The sequence below is a fragment of the Crocodylus siamensis genome, chromosome 4, assembly GCF_052110815.1.
Source record: "Crocodylus siamensis isolate JL-2025a chromosome 4, ASM5211081v1, whole genome shotgun sequence".
Lineage (NCBI taxonomy): Eukaryota > Metazoa > Chordata > Crocodylia > Crocodylidae > Crocodylus > Crocodylus siamensis.
The window spans coordinates 54,311,742-54,331,348 of record NC_143398.1 but is presented as its reverse complement, the minus strand read 5'-3'; the positions used below and the strand labels follow the sequence as shown (position 1 = coordinate 54,331,348).

The 19,607-nt window shown below is 44.4% G+C and overlaps 1 protein-coding gene across 1 annotated transcript in view; it reads right to left on the bottom strand.

Annotated features, from left to right (window-relative positions):
* The window catches only part of PNPLA8 (patatin like domain 8, phospholipase A2), a 75,010-nt gene extending 56,980 nt beyond the window's left edge, over positions 1-18,030 (bottom strand). Inside the window, exons 1-6 of the mRNA XM_090042302.1 lie at positions 17,874-18,030; positions 15,672-16,875; positions 13,911-14,060; positions 12,515-12,666; positions 8,067-8,161; positions 2,718-2,889 (exon numbers count right to left, since the gene is read on the bottom strand). Of these exons, the coding sequence (XP_089898428.1) occupies positions 2,718-2,889; positions 8,067-8,161; positions 12,515-12,666; positions 13,911-14,060; positions 15,672-16,766 (1,664 nt within the window). The 5' untranslated portion in view covers positions 16,767-16,875; positions 17,874-18,030. The remainder of the gene's footprint in view (positions 1-2,717; positions 2,890-8,066; positions 8,162-12,514; positions 12,667-13,910; positions 14,061-15,671; positions 16,876-17,873) is intronic.
* Positions 18,031-19,607: the final 1,577 nt, after the last annotated feature.

Here is a 19,607-nt window from a genome sequence, read left to right as displayed (position 1 = left end):
GGTGCCCTTCATTCCTCACCCACAGCCCCCTGGCCCTGCTAGGGCCCCTCACTCCCTACCCACAGCCGCCTACTCCATCAGCCCTGCTGGGGCCCCTCACTCACAACTCACAGCCCCCTGTCAGAGGGCATCCCCCAGCTGCCAGGGCTACAAGACCAGGGCTGTGGCCCCTTACCACCCCCCCAGCAGTGTCCAAGCCCTTGCAGCTGCTGCAATCGAAGTAAAGTGCAGACACTGACTCCCTCCCCACCTTCTCCCACAGGTGGCATGAGTGAAGTGGAGCCCATGAGGGTGGGAGGATGTGGGCTGCCCATTGGGCTTGGGGCTCCCCATCCTGTTGCCATCCCTCCAGGAGCCTCCTCAGCCCAGTGGGTGGGACTCAATGCAGGAGGGCAGGGAGGGTTGGTGGCACTGCCAGGAGCCCCATACTGGCTGCACCACCACAGTGAAGTGCCCCCTGCCCACCTGGCATCAGTGGTAGCATGGGGCTGTGTCTCCTACTGCTGCTGGGTAGGCAGGGGATGTCTTGCCACGGCGGCGCAGCCAGCGTGGGACTTCCAGCAACACCACTGATCCTCTCCACTCTGCTCTGCGATGGAGACCCTAGGGGAGGGCAGCACGGTGGGGAGCCCCAAGCCCACACCTGCCCCCATCATGTGCACAAAACTGGAGGGGCTCAAATGCCCAGCTGTGCCTCCCTCCTCAGGAGTGCATGCAGTTGCAGAGATCCAGCCCCCACCACCACCCCCAGAAAAAAGTTACCCATGGCTACACATCCTGAACCCCCAATCAGGCCCTATATTCCTGCCCCAGACTGAGGCCCCATGCACTAGCCCAGCTGGGCAGTGTCCCTAGCCCTAGCCCTGCTCCACTTCCTCCCTCCCTCCCTCACTGTGGGGGCCTCAATCTACTCTCCCCCCTGCCACCCCATAGACTTACCTGGAAGGAGCTGCAGGAACTGCTTTCCATGGTACCTGGCTGCTGTGTGTGTGTGTGCGCATGTGCTCACACACATGCACGTGGTGCCTTCTGCCTGATCGCCCTCCTCCCACTCCCCCCCCGTCCCAAGCAGCTCCATGCAGGCTGGAACTCTGCTAACCTGCAAGGGGAATCCACCATTTCCTGCTGTTTCTCCTTCAAAGGAGGAAATCTATGATAATCTTTGCAACCCCATTTTTTATTATTGCAACCACAAATGCAGTCATGACCCCAAGGTTGGGAACTGCTGCCACAGACCATTTTCTCTTAAGAACACCATATAACAGGAAGGGCCAACATTTTTGGCATTCAAGCCACAAATTAGCTATGAATCCTCTCTGACTGTCATTCCCTCTGCCCAACTGGCTGCTCTGCCTTCTGCTCCCTGCCCTGTTCCCCTTCACAGTCTGAGTGTTGTGCTCTGCCTGTACTCCCTGCCTGATCTGCTTCTCTGCTTTCTGGTTCTGCCAGAAATCTCAAAAATCTCATGAGGTTCAATAAGGACAAGTGCAAAGTCCTACACTTAGGATGGAACAGTCCCATGCACCAGTACAGTCTGGGAATGAACTGTCTAAACAGCAGGTCTTCAAAAAGGGACCTAGAGGTTACAGTGGACAATAAGCTGAATATGAGCCAACAATGTGCCCATGTTGCACAGAAGGCTAACAGCATGCTAGGCTGCATTAGTACAAGCATTTCCAGCTAGTGATTATTCTCCTCTAGTCAGCACCATTGAGACCACATCTGGAGTACTGTGTCCAGTTTTGGGCCCCCCACTACAGAAAGGATGTGGACAAGTTGAAGAGTCCAGTGGAGGGCAACAAAAATGGTTTGGGGGCTGGGGACATAACTTATGAGAGGCTGAGGTAACTGGTCTTACTTAATCTGCTTAAGAGAAGACTGAGAGGGGATTTGATAGCAGCCTTCAACTACCTGAAGCGGGGTTTCAAAGAGGATGGAGCTAGACTGTTCTCAGAGGGGGCAGATACCAGAACAAGGAAAAATGGTCTCAAGTTGCAACAAGGGAAGTTTAGATTAGATATTAGAGAAAATGTTTTCGCTAGTAGCACCCAGAGAGGTGCTGGAATCTTCATCCTTGGATGTTTTTAAGACTTGGCTAGACAAAGCATTGACTGGAATGATCTAGTTGGAGATAGTCCTGCTTTAAGCAGCTGGTTGAACTATGTGACCTCCTCAGGTCCTTTCCAACCCTGATTTTCTTTGATTCAATGCTCTCCACATCTACTAGTACTATAGATAGAAAACTAAATATTTATCTTTTTTTAATCAAAAGGTTTTATGGTAATGCAAAAAGATATCCATTATATCTTTGTGTTTTTCTTTTCTAAAGAAAAAATGCAAAAGGCAAGAAGACTTAATATAGTACTTAAGATGAGGGGTCTTTGGCACAGCATACCATTTCACTTTCTAGCACTTTTCCTACAGGGAAAATGCATAGCAGGCGGCTAGCAAGATTGCTAGCAGACATATAATGAGTTAAAATTAGCTGAGCTGGGGAGCATATGGACATATAATCAGAAACCAGTGCACCATATCTCATTTTAGTCCCTAGAAACAGAGGAATCATTATGACTCAAATATTCTGGCAATACAAAAGCAACCAGCTAATTCAAAAGATACTGGTATCATGTATCACTATCTTTCTGTTGTTTTTAAACTACTGTTTGCAATTTAACAGCAACAAAACCAAAGATTTCTAGAAATTACTTTTCACTTACTTGAGCATTTTTTCCCAGGTATCACTGTCATAAAACGCATGGCTCCAGCCCATTTTGACTGTCCCAACAATGACATTCTGCTTAAAAACATCTGATCCTAATTTGTGATACAGCTCTTCACATTCATCCAGTGGGATATGGAACAACCCCAACATAAATGCTAATATAGCTCCTAAAAAACAAAAAAAAAGGGGGTTTTAAATTGAAAATGCAACTTAGGATGACACAAGATAGCTGTATTAAGTTACAGAAAACACCATTAATTCATATGTTAATGTTTCTACCTTAAAAAGTATGATCAACTGAGGTTTGTGCCATAAACTAATTTTTTGTTCAGAGATCAAATCAACATATTTGAGTGGGTGTAACCGAAGAGGCAGTTTTTCTCAGAGAAAACAAGATTGTTTGATTTGTCTCTACAAAAAATTAATTACCTAATAGTTACCTTATACTTACCTTAAAACCACTCTCCCTACGAGGAGAGACTGAGGGACCTGAACCTGTTCAGCCTCGGCAAGAGGAGGCTGACGGGGGAACCTGGTGGCTGGCTGCCTACAAACTCATCAGGGGAGATCATCAGCAAATAGGAAGAGCCCTATTCTCCCCAGCACCACCTGGGGTGACGAGGAACAATGGTAATAAGCTGATGGAGAATGGTTTAGGTTAGAGATCAGGCAGCAATATTTTACAGTTAGGGTGGCCAGAACCTGGAACCAACTTCCTAGGGAAGTTGTCCTTGCCCCTGCTTTGGGTAAATTCAAAAAGAGATTAGATGATCACCTGTCTGGGGTCTTGTGAACCCAGCATTCATTCCTGCCTGTGGCAGGGGGTCAGGCTAGATGATCTATTCAGGTCCCTCCTGACCCTAGCTACTATGAAACCACAGTTTTATTTGGAAAAGCAAACTAGTACATGAAATCTAGGAGAGCTGTAGGGTATAGCTTTAAATCAAAAGCCTTAACAATATATATTTTTTACTCTTTGTAATACTGTATGACAAATCTAAAGCTGTAGAAGAGATTCCAGGAAAGCTTTGAAAAATAAGACTTTCAGGTATTTGATACTATATTTTACAGCAAATGTTTTATAATTAGCCAACTATTTCCAACTATTTGAGTTGATCTAATAAAATATACTGGATTTACCCAAAGAATCTTGTCTGTCTATGTCCTTAGGCCAACACAGCTACAACCTACACCCCTTATAATTAGCCATTCATTTATACTGCCATCTAGTGTGCATCAAAAAAGCCTAACTCTTAAATGCTGAAACTATATGCAATTGTATCTGAAAAGTATGTGTGCAAAATAGGACAAAACAGATTTAAGACAACACAACATATCACAACAGTTTCTTTGAGGACAGGTGTGATATCCATGATAGGATGATATTATCCAGCTGCTTTGACATGAAATATACCACTGAAGACAACTCTATAAACAACCTACTGGGTGCATCTACAAGTGATGTTACATCACCATAGCAATGCGTTACAGTGATGTAGCATCCACAGGTATCTACACATGACCAGCATACATCACCACAGCGGCACTCTCCCTTGTTACAGTGGGCTGCTACAGCGAAGTAGCTGCTAAAAATAACCGTGCCGAGCATACAGCACAGTATGGGCAGTTACTGAGCCATGCCTTAGTACTTGGAAAAGGAAGTACTAAAGCATGGCGCAGTAACATCACTGCAGGGCAACATGTACACGTGCCCACTGTTACGAAAGTTACCAACACTGCAATCTACAATCAATTAGCAGCTAGCACAAATGAAAATACAGCTGAAAGAAATGTAGCTGAGACGTAATTAAATTCAAAGCTTGTATTAATGCAAACTGGAAGGTGTTACAAATACATATGAAGTCATGTATGACCTATATAACAAACATGTTAGGAACCAGTAAAAAAAAAGTCTACCAAAGCAGTACTTAAGTTGACTAAAAGAACAGCATAAGCAGAATGCAGAGAATGTGTATTAGTAAGAACAAATGCTTATAAAGAAGAACAAGTATTAAGAAAAGTGAAACATGTGTAAACAAGTAGTAAGAGGGATTAAACTGAAAAAGACAATTCAGACTCACTATCAGAAAAAAAGTGCCAGTCTTGACTGAAACAGCCATCAGAAAAGATCCTGTTAGTATAATTATTTTCAAAAGAAAACAGAGCCTCACTGCTTAAGTCACTTAAAAAGTAGACTTCTCAGAGCACTAGAAAAATATATATTAGGAAACTATTTTACGTGCATATTTGTACTACTGAATAGACCAAAAAGTTTTCTCCTCCCTTAGCATTTGTGATTCTATTACATACATCTTTGGGAATGCAGGCTGCTCATCATTGTGATCTCTGTTAATATATTTCAGGATAAGATTATATTAATAGAGAATTAGAGGGAGAAGAAATAAAGTAATCAGATTTCCACATAAAGGTGAACTGTTTTGTAATATACAGCACATCACATTCATGTAACCTAGTGATATGCCGTACTTATAGGATAAATATAATTTTTTTAAATGAGTACCAGGATAATTACGGTGTCTTATTTTTTTTAAATGCAGCCAAATCTAAGTCTATTAGGCAGGCAAAGTTCTTTGAGTAAATGTGATATTTTTTATTAGACCAATTAAGTAGTTGGAAAAAAGTTCTTAGCAAGCTTTCTGGTGCAGTCACCCTTCTTCAGGCACGGGGAATCTCTACTGTTCTGAGACTCCAAGGAAAAGGCTATTAGATATTTTGGAGCCACCTCCTTTTCCAGAGAAGAATTGCACCTCCTCCTGAAGTTGCCCAAAAGGGATAGGGATACCAGAAGTTCTTGAAAAGAACATAGTGATATCTGAATAATACAAGGTGCAATATAGATAGGAAGACAGCTAAAAGACTTTAACAAATCTGAAAGAATGATGATAGATGAACTGAGAGAAGCACTTACATGGTAGGCGAATAGGCAGATCTTATGAAAGAAACATACTTGAGCACTATCCTCACATGTTCTCCTTAGGGCTCCCTAACTAGGCAGAGCATGCATTTACCCACCAAATGTCATTCTTACAGCTAAGTGTGAGGAACGTTAAGGAGAGGCTTGGGAGCGTTCGAAGATACTGTATACTCCCCAAGTAGATGGCAGATCAGATTTACCAGAAACAGGACAGCCACATTCAGATAAGGATAGCAGTTTGGTATGCAAGCCAAAGGAAATATAAAAACTCAACACACTTGACAGCCTGCACTCTCTCCTGGAGAGAACTGCTTCTTACCCTGTCTTGTCCCATAGGCTGTCAGTATCTTTGAAGGAAACAACTACTTTTGCTTCTCCCCACAACCCAACCCCAAACCCAGTTCAGCAGCTTTCTGCATTAAAACTGCTTAGAGCCCCACTTTTGCTGACAGAAAAACTGTCACAGCATGCAGGGCTTTTCACCAGAAATGGAAAAACAAATATGTTAAACTTAAAACACTACAACACCCCCCCTCCAAAAGACACGCACAATATATTTTTACACTGATGCCACCTTTTCTTTTTATAAAAAAGTTAAGCTGTTTAAGAGAGCATCAAGTCACAGAAACAATGCTTATAAGTAATTAGTGCCACTTCCTTATCTATTCTCGAAAATCTTTACTTATATCACTGCCTAAGGTGTACAATTAAAGATTCTTTATAGTGTGTGTGTGCAAACAATACAGACTTAAGCAATTATAAATTTTATTAGTCATTAAGTTCCGCAATTCATATGACTCAGATCAAGCTCTATCTTACATACTAATGCACTTCATCATAAACTTTGCACAAGGAGAAGTGCAAAGTCTTGCATTTAGGATGAAAGAGTCCCATGCACTGGTATAGGCTGGGGAATGACTGACTAAGCAGCAGGTCTGCAGAAAAGGACCTGGGGGCTACGATGGACAATAAGATGGATATAAGTCAACAGTGTGTGCTTGTTGCCAAAAAATCTAACAGCATACTGGGTTGCCAGCAGATCAATGGAAGTAATTATTCCCCTCTATTCAGCACTGGCGAGGCCACATCCAGAGTACTTTATCCAGTTTTGGCCACCCACTACAGAGAGGATGTGGACAAGTTGGGGACAGTCCAGTGGAGGGCAACAAAAATTGTTAGGGGACTGGGGCACATGACTTCTCAGGAGAAACCAAGGGAATCTGGCTTATTTACTCTGCAGAAGAGAAGGCTGAGGGGGATTTAATAGCAGCCTTCAACTACCTGAAAAGGTGGTTCCAAAGAGGATGGAGCTAGACTATTCTCAGTGGTGGCAGATGACAGAACACAGAGCAATGGTCTCAAGTTGCAGCAAGGGAAGTTTAGGCTGGATATTAGGAAAAACTCTCACTTGGATGGTGGTGAAGCAGTGGAACAGGTTACCTAGGGAGGTGGTGAAATCTGCATCCTTGGAGGCTTTTACGGCCTGGCTTGACAAAGCCCTGGCTGGAATGATCTAGTTAGGGATAGTCCTGCTTTGAGCAAGGGGTTATGACTTCCTGAGGTCCCTTCCAACCCTAATTTTCTATGGTTCCATGATAAACAACTTCAAACTATATCAATAAAACTGTGTGACTTAAATATTTTAGAACATAATGCCACAGAGGCAGTGGATTTCTGTGTCATTCACAAACACCACCACCACCACACAAAACTCGTTAAATGTTAAGGACGAGAAGGTGCAGGTCACTGTATATTAATATTAATGCATCTATTTTATTTATTTTTCTGGAAAAGGGCATTTTATTGTTCAGAAACTGCAATAAAATCCTTGGAGTATATCCATACTACACATTCACTGATGAGGTCTGTGGCAAGCTTGATGTTGCTGCAGCTAGCTAACTAGCTTGGATAGCTACACTACATTGCACTTCAGTGACTGCAGAGACTCATATTTGAGTAATTATGGAACACCAATTGTCTTGACATAATTCAGTGCTAAATGGACCTCTTATGCTAATTACTCTCATAATTCAATGACCCAACACAAAATCAAGCTGAAACCTCCAATTAAAAAGAAATATATACTCTTATTTATAAGAGAGATACATATACAGATACATATCTGTCTATAGCTCAACTAGCATGTTTTGGTCATCTAAGCTTTTATCTGGAAAAAGTAGTGATAAAATTTTAAACAAGGTCTTACATTTTATACACCCCAACCGTTCCCCCTCTTCTCCCTCCAACCCACCTCTCTCTTACACACACACACACACGTTCACATTTAACAAGATTAAGGTTTTTGTCCTTTGGCAATATGAAAATTTTAGAAAAACTTAAATTTAATAAAAATGAAACCCTGGGCACGAAAGTTTATCACAAAAATCCACCCTACAGAATACTACTTACCTGTGCTTACACCACAAATGTAGTCAAAAAGATGATGGACAGGCTTTCCAGTAAGTTCTACTAACTTGCGCAGAGTCTGAAGTGCCACTATACCCCTGAAACAGAATTGCAAAACACACACAAAGAATCATGTGAACAAAATAAATAATGTTGGGCTAAGCAACACCTAAGAAAGGAGACAGAATATATAGGTATTTCAAAGAGTAAGAGGCATTTTAACATGGGGTGGTGGGGGCAACCTTTTAGGTACAACATGTGCCATGAATTAGCCCCGTGCCCTTCCCAAGTGTCACTCCAATCTCTTTCCCCTGCCTGATCAGGCAGGGAGCAGAAAGAAGAGCATCAGATCTGCCATTGAGCTGCCTGCTCCCTCCCCAATCAGCTGTGTCACGCAGAGGCTGCCTATGCCACTTGTAGAACCAGTGCTGCAGCATGGCTGCTCCTATGTTAAAATAACACTTGTAATTAGCAATACCAGGATAAAAGCGAGAGAGGAAGTATATATTGAGTATCCCTGAACACATCTACACAAGACATTTACTGCAGAGCAAGCCCAGAAACCTAACATTAAGTACAAGAACTAAAATGCTATGCTATTTGGATATACCTGGCTGCCTCAGTAAATGGAAAACAAAATCTGATGTCATTCACTTTTATACTTTATTGCTTCAAAACTAGACATGATAATAGCAACCAAAAGAAGTTAATCTATGAAAGCAGCTCCATAGTTTATATGTAATCAGAGGCAGAATCCTAGACGGCAGGAAGTTAAACTGGCAAAAACAACCTTACACCTGCTATTTCCCTTGAACGCTGGCCACAAAATTAGTGTATTTTGTTCACAGCATGTTGTATTCACATTCATAATGGAGTCTGAAATAAATTTCATAGATTTCATAGACATTAGGGCTGGAAGGGACCTCGGGAGATCAATCGAGTCCAGCCCCCAAAGGGCAGGAAGTCAGCTGGGGTCATAGGAGCCCAGCAAGATAAGCATCCAATTTACTCTTGAAGGTGTTCAATGTAGGTGCTTGAACCACCTCCGCTGGCAGACTGTTCCAGACCTTGGGGGCTCAGACAGTAAAGAAATTCTTCCTTATGTCCAGCCTGAAACGGTCTTGCAGGAGTTTGTGACCGTTCGACCTCGTCATCCCTTGGGGCGCTCTGGTGAACAGACATTCCCCCAGATCCTGGTGGTCACCCTTGATAAACTTATAGGTGGCCATCAGATCACCCCGAGCCTGCGCTTTTCCAGGCTAAAGAGTCCCGTGGCTCTCAGCCTGTCATTGTAAGATCTGTTTTCCTGACCTCTGATCATGCGCGTGGCTCTCCTCTGGACTCTCTCAAGCTTCATCCTTTTTGAATTGTGGAGCCCAAAACTGTACTCCAGCTGTGGCCTCACCAAGGCCGAGTACAAGGGGAGAATGACGTCCCGGGATTTGCTCGAGAAGCATCTATGGATGCACGCCAGCATTTTGGTCGCTTTACTAGCCACAGCATCGCATTGCAGGCTCATGTTCATCTTGTGGTCAATGATGACCCCCAAGTCTCTTTCTTCTGTACATCACTTTCAGCTGAGCTTGAGAAACCCAAGCTGCAGACAACCTGATTCCTCTGCCATAACAACTCTACTCATAGCTATCTATGGTCTCAATGAAGACTAGATTCTTACCGTATCACCTGGAATAGCTTTTATAAACATTGTTCCCCAGTGCATCAATTCAGGGGCGTCAAACTCAACAACTCTAAGGTCTAGTTCTGTAGTTTGTGGCCATATCATCTGGTCCACAGGACTGCCCATGAACTTAGAAATTTGCAAGTGGCAGTATTAACTGCTGTGGCTGCACCTGCCGCCAAACTTCTGGGCCTGCAGGCCAGATAACAGCTCTGTGCTCTGGATCCGGACTTCAGGGCTCTCCGTGAAGCTGGATCCGCCCCACTGATCAAGGGCCAAGAACCCACAGCAATTAACGTTGCCACCACTCATCTCACTAACAAGTTTCCAAAAGTTTGCACTCATCTTACAGACAAAGGCTTATGCCTGTCTGAACAAGTTAGTCTTGAAGGTGCTATACTGTGCTGCCTTCTGCCTGACTTGAGACTAACACTGATAATTACATCTCTGTACTCATAATTACGTTTTATTTCAGACAAGTATAATTCATTTCACAACTCTTACTTATGCTAGAAAGGACTGTACAGGATTAGGTATAAATTTGTTTGTATAGTCCAGATCTAGATCTGAGAATAATGGTAGGGATGAAAACAGGCATTGTGTTACATTTTCATATTTTCCTCAACTTTCTGAAAACTTTTCATTTGGGGGCTACTGGTCTATTTTATGTTATAAGCTCAAAAATAACTTATCCTGGAGTCTATTAACAACACTTAATATGGAACTATGCCAATGGAGAGAAAAAAGATATCTCCTTAAAGTAAAGAAAAGAGGAAAAAATATTTGTACTTGGATAACTAAATAGTTTTTGTACTTAAAACTTGTCACAGACTTAACCCTAACTGAAAAGAAGTACTGCTAATATGCATCAAATACTATTTACAAATAACTATAAGCTCAGGAAACGGCGTATTGGGAATGGCAAGTATAGTATTTTCAATCAGTAAATTCATGGAAAAAGTATTTTTTGAAAAATTTAGGATTCAAACCTGCAGATAGTTTTGCATATTTAACTTTTATAGAATACTAGATTCTTTGAGTTCAAAAGGACTGCTGATGGACATAAAAATGAAGTGCATGTATAAATGTTTGCAAGCCTGAACCTAATTATGGAGATGTGATATCAAAAATAACCAAACAACTAAAAGCAAGTGATTTAAGCAGAAAAGGACACAGAAATCAAGACACTTTAAAACACTGCTTTCCCCACCAGTCAATTCATTCTTGCTTAGAAGAAAAGTCTAGGTGAGTTACTAAGGCAGAAAACCAGCAATGGTAAAGTTCCTACTTCTTGTAAGGTATAGGATAATTATTTTGTGCTCTATTCTTTTCCAGAATATGCAAGAACTCCTGCGTATTAGGAGCTTAGTACCATGCAGCAGTTTTGGACATTAGTGATTGGATTTTGTGAGTTTTCCCCAGTCACTTAGCCAAGTTAAGGGCATAACACCCAATGCAGTTGGTTAAGATAAAGAAAAACAAACAAACAACAAAAATCAAAATACTTTTTTATTATGGCCAAATCTAACTATCAGAATGTGGTTGCCTGAGTACCCCGCATGAACCCTGTCCTTATACCCCCTGTTCAGACCTGGTCCAGAAGAGACCAGAGTCAGAGAAGACGCACCCAAACTTACTGGGGAAGGAGCCCAGACCAGTGCAGTACACAGCATAGCTGCAACACTTTTTAAGCTCCCTCTCCGTCTGGGTAGGCAGTGCACAGCTGATGACATCAGTCCAGTGTGCTGCCGCAGGGAATTTACAAGACACTGAGGGTGCCAGAGAGGGGAATGAGAGAAATACCTGCTGTGGGAGGCGAGAGCCCACCTGTAGGGACAAGGTGCCAGCAGGAGCACTGCCAGAGGACAAAAGGACCCTGACTGAAGTCTGATTAGAATAAAGCAGGGTGCGCTTTAGGGCTCTGCTCTTTGAAGTCAGGGCAGAGAGATAATGGACCCCCTGCAATAAAGAAAGGGGGAGTCATAGTAGAAAGAGTTATTTATTTTCTTTTGGTTTATCACTGTATCCTGCTTCAAAGGAACAGTAGTAAAAAGGGGGAGAAGACGTAGTGGAGGGAAGAGGCCAAGACAGCCTTTTAGTTTCGTCCCAGGAGGCAACCAGAAGACAAAGAGATGGGGTGAGTGTGACAAGTGGATTTAGATAAAAGCTTGGAGTTCACGGTGGCAGGCAGGATCTTAAGTCACCATCAACAGTGGTTGGTAAGTGGAAGAGATGTCAGGGAGGCGGAGTCCCACATCAGCCTCAGAGGTACCATGAGTGAACCCAGACGGAAGCATTAACAAGATCTAACTGAACCCCTCCTTGAATTCAACATCAAGGTGTGGCAGGTGAGTTGGGGAAGGGCCCTGTCTGGGGGAAAGTTTCATAATGACCCACAGAACCAGCTGGGGGGGATGGTGAAGGGCAGGGGAAATGACACAGAAGCTTGATTCAAGAATATAGAAGACTGCTTACATGAAACCTCTTAAGTTTGTTTCATTTACTTGCCTTCAAAAAATAGCCCAATTCAGAAAACACTTCTATACTTGGTTTACTCACCTGCATAAACCTATTCCACAGAAAAAAGGGACTAGTCATACATACAAGATTAAGCATATGTTACTAGAGTCCTGGTTCAAAACTAGAGTTTCCATTATCATGGAACTGTAAATAGTTTCAGAATGAAAGCCTAGGTTTATGGGCCACTGACTTCAAATTTAGATACCATTGGAGTTTACAGAAATCTATTGGTATTTAAAGGCTTCAGTCCTACCTCGTTCCTCCTCCATCGATAGCAAGGACTCGAACTCCCCGGCCCTTCACAGGGTTGGTATATCCAATTATAGCCAAAGCCTCCCTAACAGAAGCCTGAAGATTTTCATCATGTGCCTGTCTCAAACGTAGTAAGCATGGAATTATTTGTTCCTGTAGTTGAAGTAAAAAATTGTGTTTACTGAAAAGTTGAAACCAGAAATGACAGCTTAAAAATTTAATGAGTATATTTAAAACTTAAGTTTTAAAATACAATTTTGCATTTACATATAAGTATAGCTTTTCTGAATATATTTTACCCTTTTTTCCCATATCCTACAGGGGGGCAAGGATTTTATATATTATCATATATGATATAATGTATATCAATACAGTATAATATATATAGAGATAATAATCAAGAGTCAGATTTAAACACTTCTAATAACTATGACAACTACAGGTATAGCGTTTTATCCAAATAAGATGCTAATTATATGATATATTGGCTAAACAGCACATCAGGTAAATTTCTTTTATTATTTCTGAACAGATATGGTATTTTCTTTTTATTTTAACTCCAGGACCAAAACCCAAAGTATTTATTCAACACAAAAGCAGGGCATCTCAAACAGGAAATGTTTTCATATTACATTAGTATTATGTAAAGACAGAAAATGGAATACTTTCTCATTCTAAATGGCCTGTTTGGGTCATACTATAAAAGCAGGGGTTGTCAACCGGGAGTATGCATACACCCAGAAGTACTTAAGTATGCACATGCAGTGGGGACAGAGCACCACCATCCACCACCCCATGCCACCACCTCCCAGGATCAGGGCTGGGGTGGGGCAAGGGCAGTGGCGTCCCCCTGTGGGCCACACTGGCATCACCTGTCTGGCTGGACATGGGGGGGAGGGGGGGGGAGGGGGGGGTTGCATGTGGCAGCCACTGCACCCATCACCCTGTGCTGCCACTGTTCCGTGTCCAGCTGCGCACCACTTCCTCCAACCCCATATCTAGTCATGTGCCACCCCCTCCCTCTGCCCCACCACTCCACATCCAGCTACAGGGAGTACACTTATTAAAAAAGGTTGGAAACACCTGCTATAAAGAAGTTAATCAAAATGAAGGTCACAGTTGAAGGTCTTGTTCATTTTTACATTGAAAGAATTCCTAACAAACAAATATCAACCAGAAAACTTAAGTTTGATGATTCTGCCCTAGACCTTGGGCTGTCAATCAGAGCTTACATATGAAATCTCTTGGAATAGATTAATAATGAAAAAAACCTCAAATGAATTTTGCCAAAAAGAAAAAAAAGAGCAGGTGAAGCAGAAGAATGCTTTTCTATGATACCTGTCACTAATAACACTGGCGTGTCTGCAGTTTGTGTGTTAAACAAAAATGAATTTCACCTTAATTGCAACTCCTCTGGTTTCTGGAAACTCCAGAAGGTGGTAAGACAGTTCTTCAATTCTGTTGATACAGATTCTTTGGTTGGAGGTTCTTCTTAAGGCCTGAACTAAAGCCCGAGTTCTGTTATCAATACTAACTCTGGCAATAATCTGATGACAAAGCAGAGAGAGAGCATGAAACTACTCAGAGAAACAAGGAAAGAACATGAAACATATATAAACCTGAAAAAGCTATTATCTGAATTTTATTTTCTTAAATTACTTGAAGTAGTGAGCAACTTATTTGTTCATTCGATCAATTAATATGCTATCCTCCCCAAAGGCTCAAACTGACTAACAGAAAGAGAATAAAACAACTTATTGAGACAGAAGTGAACTAGAGAAAAAGCAAGTATATTATCAATGTAAAAGAGAAACACTCCCTGCTCCCCCTCCCTACCACTGTAGGAAACATTGCTAATGGGAAGATTTTGAAGCACTTGCTAATGATGTCCAGCCTTGGGCTGGCAGACCTCAAGGGGGAGGGAGTTTCAGAGCTGAGGAGAACCTCTTCCAACATGTATTTGCCCAACAGACTTGTAAAAGGTTGCTCAGGGGTCATGAAGGAGCACAAGGGAGAAGGAAGTCACATAGATACATAGGGCCCAAACTGTTTAGGGTCTTGTAAGTTAAAACCAGCACCCAGAGGCACAAAGAGAGCAGTTCTATACCTTGGACAGCAGTGGCCCAAGGTGCAGGGATGGCTCCCAGACGTCAGAAGCAGCTGTTATTTTTCTGTTCTCCCTCTCCTCCTCCCCAAATCAGAACCAAGCGCTACTCTCCCAGTCACCAGTCATAGTAACACTACTGCCAGCATCTTCAATGTTATCCAGAAATCTATTGGGGGCTTGTGCAGACTCTGGAGCACTGGCATTACATGCTCTTGGTAACCCACTCACATCATGTGTACTGCTGCATTTTGCACTAGCTGCAGCTTCACATTTTCAAGGGCAGCCCCACATAAAGCTCAAAGCATAGTATAGCCTTGAGCTTATGAAGGGATGGATGGCAGTAGGCAGATCAAAGTCTGAGAGAAAGAGCCACAGCCTTCTCACTTGCCTAGGAGTGCCTTTCACCAACTCTTTCATCGCCACCACCTGTAGATCCAGATGCAGCAGCGGATCCAGGAGAACCTTGAGGCTGCTTACTTGAGTGACAAGAGGAGGCTGAACCGCAATGATAAAGAGTCCCAATCCCACCCTCCTCTGCCCAAGTCAAATGGTCTCTTTACCACCATCACCTCTTTTTTTATTTGGATTCAGTTTCAATTGGTTCACCTGCATCTAGTCCCCAATTAAAGCCAGACATTAGGAGAGAACTGAAACTGCACCACCTGGGTCAGATGGGAAAGAGAAACAGAGCTGATGGCATCTCTCTCTATATTATGCACAATGTCATCCATCAGCCTCATATACACATTGAATAGGAGGAGCTACAAGATGCCCTCCCTGGGGAACCCAACAGGGATGGTCCCAATAAAGGTGATGGATGAAAATTTGTTATCCTATCTGGGATCTCCCTGCTAGGAAAGAGAGGAACCAATGTATTCTAGTAGAATAATGTTGTAGTAGGTGAGGCTTCCAATAAAGCCTCGCCTAAGTAAATGAATTTTAAAGCAGCTTTGAAAAAAAAAATATCCCAATGAGAGAAGGTAAAATTAATATGCTTCTGATAACAACCATCTAAAAGCTCAATATTTGTAAACGTTAATCAAAGACTTGCCTTTTCTCTCTGAAGTAACAGGTGTTTTTCTTTCTCTTCTGCAGATTTATTCTCTTTGCCATTTTGCTCTTCATCTTTCCCAGACTCATGTTCTTCTACTTTACCCTTCATTTCAGAAGCAGCTTTTGATTCAGCTCTTAATTTGGGAACCAGGCCACCAATATAGCTGTCTACAAAAGCTTGTACACTGTTACTAGGGTACGAAAGGAAGCTTGCAATACTCTTTTTAGGTGAAGCTGGAAGAGCTGTATTTGTCTTCTCAGCATCTTGAGTTTCTGTGGCAGAAATTAAGGCAGATGCTGAACTTGTGCTATTTGCATTAGTCATCTTACTTTCTGAATCAAGTTTCTTTCTTTCTTCAGTCTTACAGTCCTGTGGAAAAGCATTCCCTTTTTTTTGTGGATCCATAACAATATTAGTGCCAAAGTACAAGTTGATATGATTTGCTAAAAAGTTGTAAGTCTCTCCAAAATTTGTACTGAAGTGGCTTACATGAAAAAGGTAATCTTTTGAAATATCTTGATTAGTACTACTTGTACTTATCAGTGCAGACTCCAAGTGTTCATTGACATGAACAGGTTTCTTGGCAGCCAGACTATCACTGTAATCTCCCTGAATCCTGGCTGTTTGTTTATTTTCTTCTAGATTTACCTTGAGGTTATTTTCATGAGCATTACTTTCAAAAGCTTTTCCAAGAATGCCAGAATGTGGCTTGAATCGAGCTATGCGTGACACCAGTTCACTGTGAGTACCAGAAACAACCTTAGAAACAGATTCCAGAGTACTCTTTATTCGTGACATATGATTGTTCACTTTGTTAAGTCTCTCAGGAGAAGAAGTTAAAAGTTTAGAAACTCTATAATACAGGAAGTCATGGCTATGGATATTTTTACTATACCATAGTGTTCTATTTCTGGTCCATTTGCATTGACTTTTGCTTGTATGAATAACCCTAAGAGGAATAGCATGGTTTTTCCTCCAGTAAAGCTTAGGTCCACACAAATAGTACAGATGCTGGTTTCTCTGCTTCCCCAAAATGCTTTTTGTGTTAATCAGGAGGTACAAAAATGCCTCTAACGGCAAATTTACTGTCATCACTTATAAATCTTGATGCCTTCCATATGTTGCCTGTTTACACCATTCCAAAAGCCTAATCAAAACACCCCCCAAAGAACTACCCTCTTCACTTCATGGAGAGTGTTACCTGAAATGATAAAATGATTACAACAAGTTAAAAGAAATGCTGGGAGTAGTTTAGAAGTTATTATAACACAGTTTCCTTTCCACTAACAAGGAATAAACATTCAAATCAACTAGCTTCTTCAGGGTACCTTGCTGCCTAGGACATCTGGTAACAGCACCCTAATTTTTTCACTTACATTATCAGTTTAAGGACACCCTAAGGTAGAAGCCAAAATCACCAAAACTTCTTGGTAGCCTATAAGAAGTGGTCAGGAGCCTTTCAGGCTCCAGGGCGATTGACCCAGTATGGATCAGAGGTTGGGGGAGTTCTACAAGAAATGCCATTTTGTGCAGGGAGACCAAGGCTCAAATGGAGCCAGGCAATGAACCTGACACTTCAGAAATCACTCCTCACATTTCCTTGAAATCAACACCATTCCTTAAAGCTGCAAACCCAACAACTCTGGCAAACAGAGCTCTGTGCTGCTTTGCGTCTCAGTGGGCAGCCAGGCTCCTCCGAAAGTGCTTTCCATATTGCATATAAAACATTTAGTACTATTCAGTACTCATCAACTGGAGCCACTCCTAACCTGATGGAAGAGTCTGGCAATTATGGGCAAAGTTACAGAGTGACGCTTAAAATGTGTCTGTGTGCTAAAGCTTGTTCACTCAGGCCCTCCCAGGATCTCGAAGGTGGGTCCCTTCAGGCAAGGGGTCACTCTGGGCTATGCTAGCTGGCATGAGGGCAACACACGCCTGTGCCACAGAGAGAAAGAGCAATTTGCAGCCCCCCGGTATCCCAAGGTGCACCGCTCCCAACCCCCCAGTATCCCAGGGAGCACCGCGCCCAGCCCCTTCCCCACCCCAATCAGGTACAGGGCCCAGGTGCTTCGAGCCACCTCCCTCCCCCGCGGCGAGTCCGAGCTGCACTGACCCACCCGCTAGACGCTGCGGGCACAGCCGGGGCCGGCCCGGGCGGGGCCCGCGGTAAGGCGGGGGCCCCACCCGGTGATAACTCACCCCCGGACAATGTCAGTGGCCGGGCCGGGGAAGCAGGAGGCGCTGAGGCGGGTCACTCCAGGCCCCGCGGGACAGCAGCCCCACACCAACAAGACGCGGGCCCCCCGCAGCAGGAAGCTGCGCCCGCTACTGCGCGTGCGCAACGCTCCACTGCGCAGGCGCCACCTCCCGACCTGCTCCGACCCAGTGACGTAGTTCACCCCTGACGCCCGGCTCCGGCTGTGGACTGCCTGGGCAGGGGACGGAACTTGCTGCGTCGCCGCTCGTTGCCATGGAGAGCGGAGCGCCAGCGGTGGCGGCTGGCCTGATTGGCCTGGCGAGCTGCCGGGGGTGGGGCTAAGCCGGCTTCTTGCCGGAGCAGTTTTCGTCACCTGCCGGGGCCCTGGCGGGGGAGGGTCGTTACGCGCGGGGCCCCTGGCCCTTCGCCTGTAGCCTGGCCGGGCCGTCTCCTCTGTCCCTCGCCTCCCCCCGCGATGCGTGCTTTGCATCGCAAAACACGCCGGTCCAAACGCCTCGAAAAGCGCCCTTAGCAAGGCTGAGAAGTCAGAGCTGCTTTGAGGCTTTAGGCCCTGAAATCATGAGACCACCTCCACCCCGTTCTTGCAGATTACAAATGTCACCCACTCCTAGACCCGGGGTCTTCATTTCGGTTGTGCTGAAGCCCGTCCCAGAGTACCCTCCCACACACAGCTGAGGCGGGGTCAAGATCTGGAGAATCTACTGCCTCTTTCCTAGTCCTGGTCCTGACGGCTAAAGTAGGGTTACCATGCGTGTGGGCTTTCCCAGACGTCCTCTTTTTGAGCCCTCTGATCTCTGTTTGGGCTGTTTTTTGAAAATCTGACCAAACGTCTGGGATTTCGCTTTGCTTCGCTGGTGGGAGCAGGGGGAGGGCGATTGGAGGCAGCAGGGAGCACAGGGGTACCTGCCTGCAGCTGCAGAGGCACGTGCAGACCTATGTGGTGCTCCCTGCTGCCTCAGATCACCCTCCCCCTGCTCCCAGCAGTGGAGAAAAGCAAAATCCAGCACATTTGGTCAGGGCAGGGGGCAGGGACTGGGGCTGCAAGGGGGCAGAGGAGGCAGAGGGGTTGCCTGCCCCTCCAGCAGAGGAAGAAGAGTGGGAAACTGAGGGCTCTATAGCTGGCTGGTAGCACAGGGGTCGGTGTCTGCACTTGCAGGGCTGGAGCAGCCAGGAGACGCTGCCCAGAGGGAGGAAGGAGAGGGGAGTGGGTTGTGGTCATGCTACCTGGCGCATCCCATCCCAGGGCAGGGCGTGCCAGAAGCCTCCCCTCCTCTTCCCTCCAGCCCATGCTGGGGCTGGACACACTCCACCACTGCCTGCATGTATCAGAGGGGCTCAAGGAGAGGGTGGGGGTGTTCTGTGGGTTGTGAGTGTGGGTTACTGGCAGCACCAGGGAGCTGCGGGTCAGGAATGAAGGGCATCATTGCAGGGAGAAGAGTTGCAGGTCAGGAGTGAAGAGCACCATCATCACCCAGGGGGGCAAGGTACTGCAGTTTGGGAGTGCAGGGCATTGGCAGGGCTGGGATCGATGAGTTGGGAGTGAGGGACAGCAGCTGGGCAGGGCTGAGGCTTGGCAGTGAGGGACAGGGTATCAGCATGTCACTCCCCACTCATCATCATATTCCCCCTCTCCCCCCATACATGATGGGTCTCCTCTTTTTTGGACCTGGAAATATAACCCTAGAAAGTGCTGTGCCTCATTTATGGTAGGATAT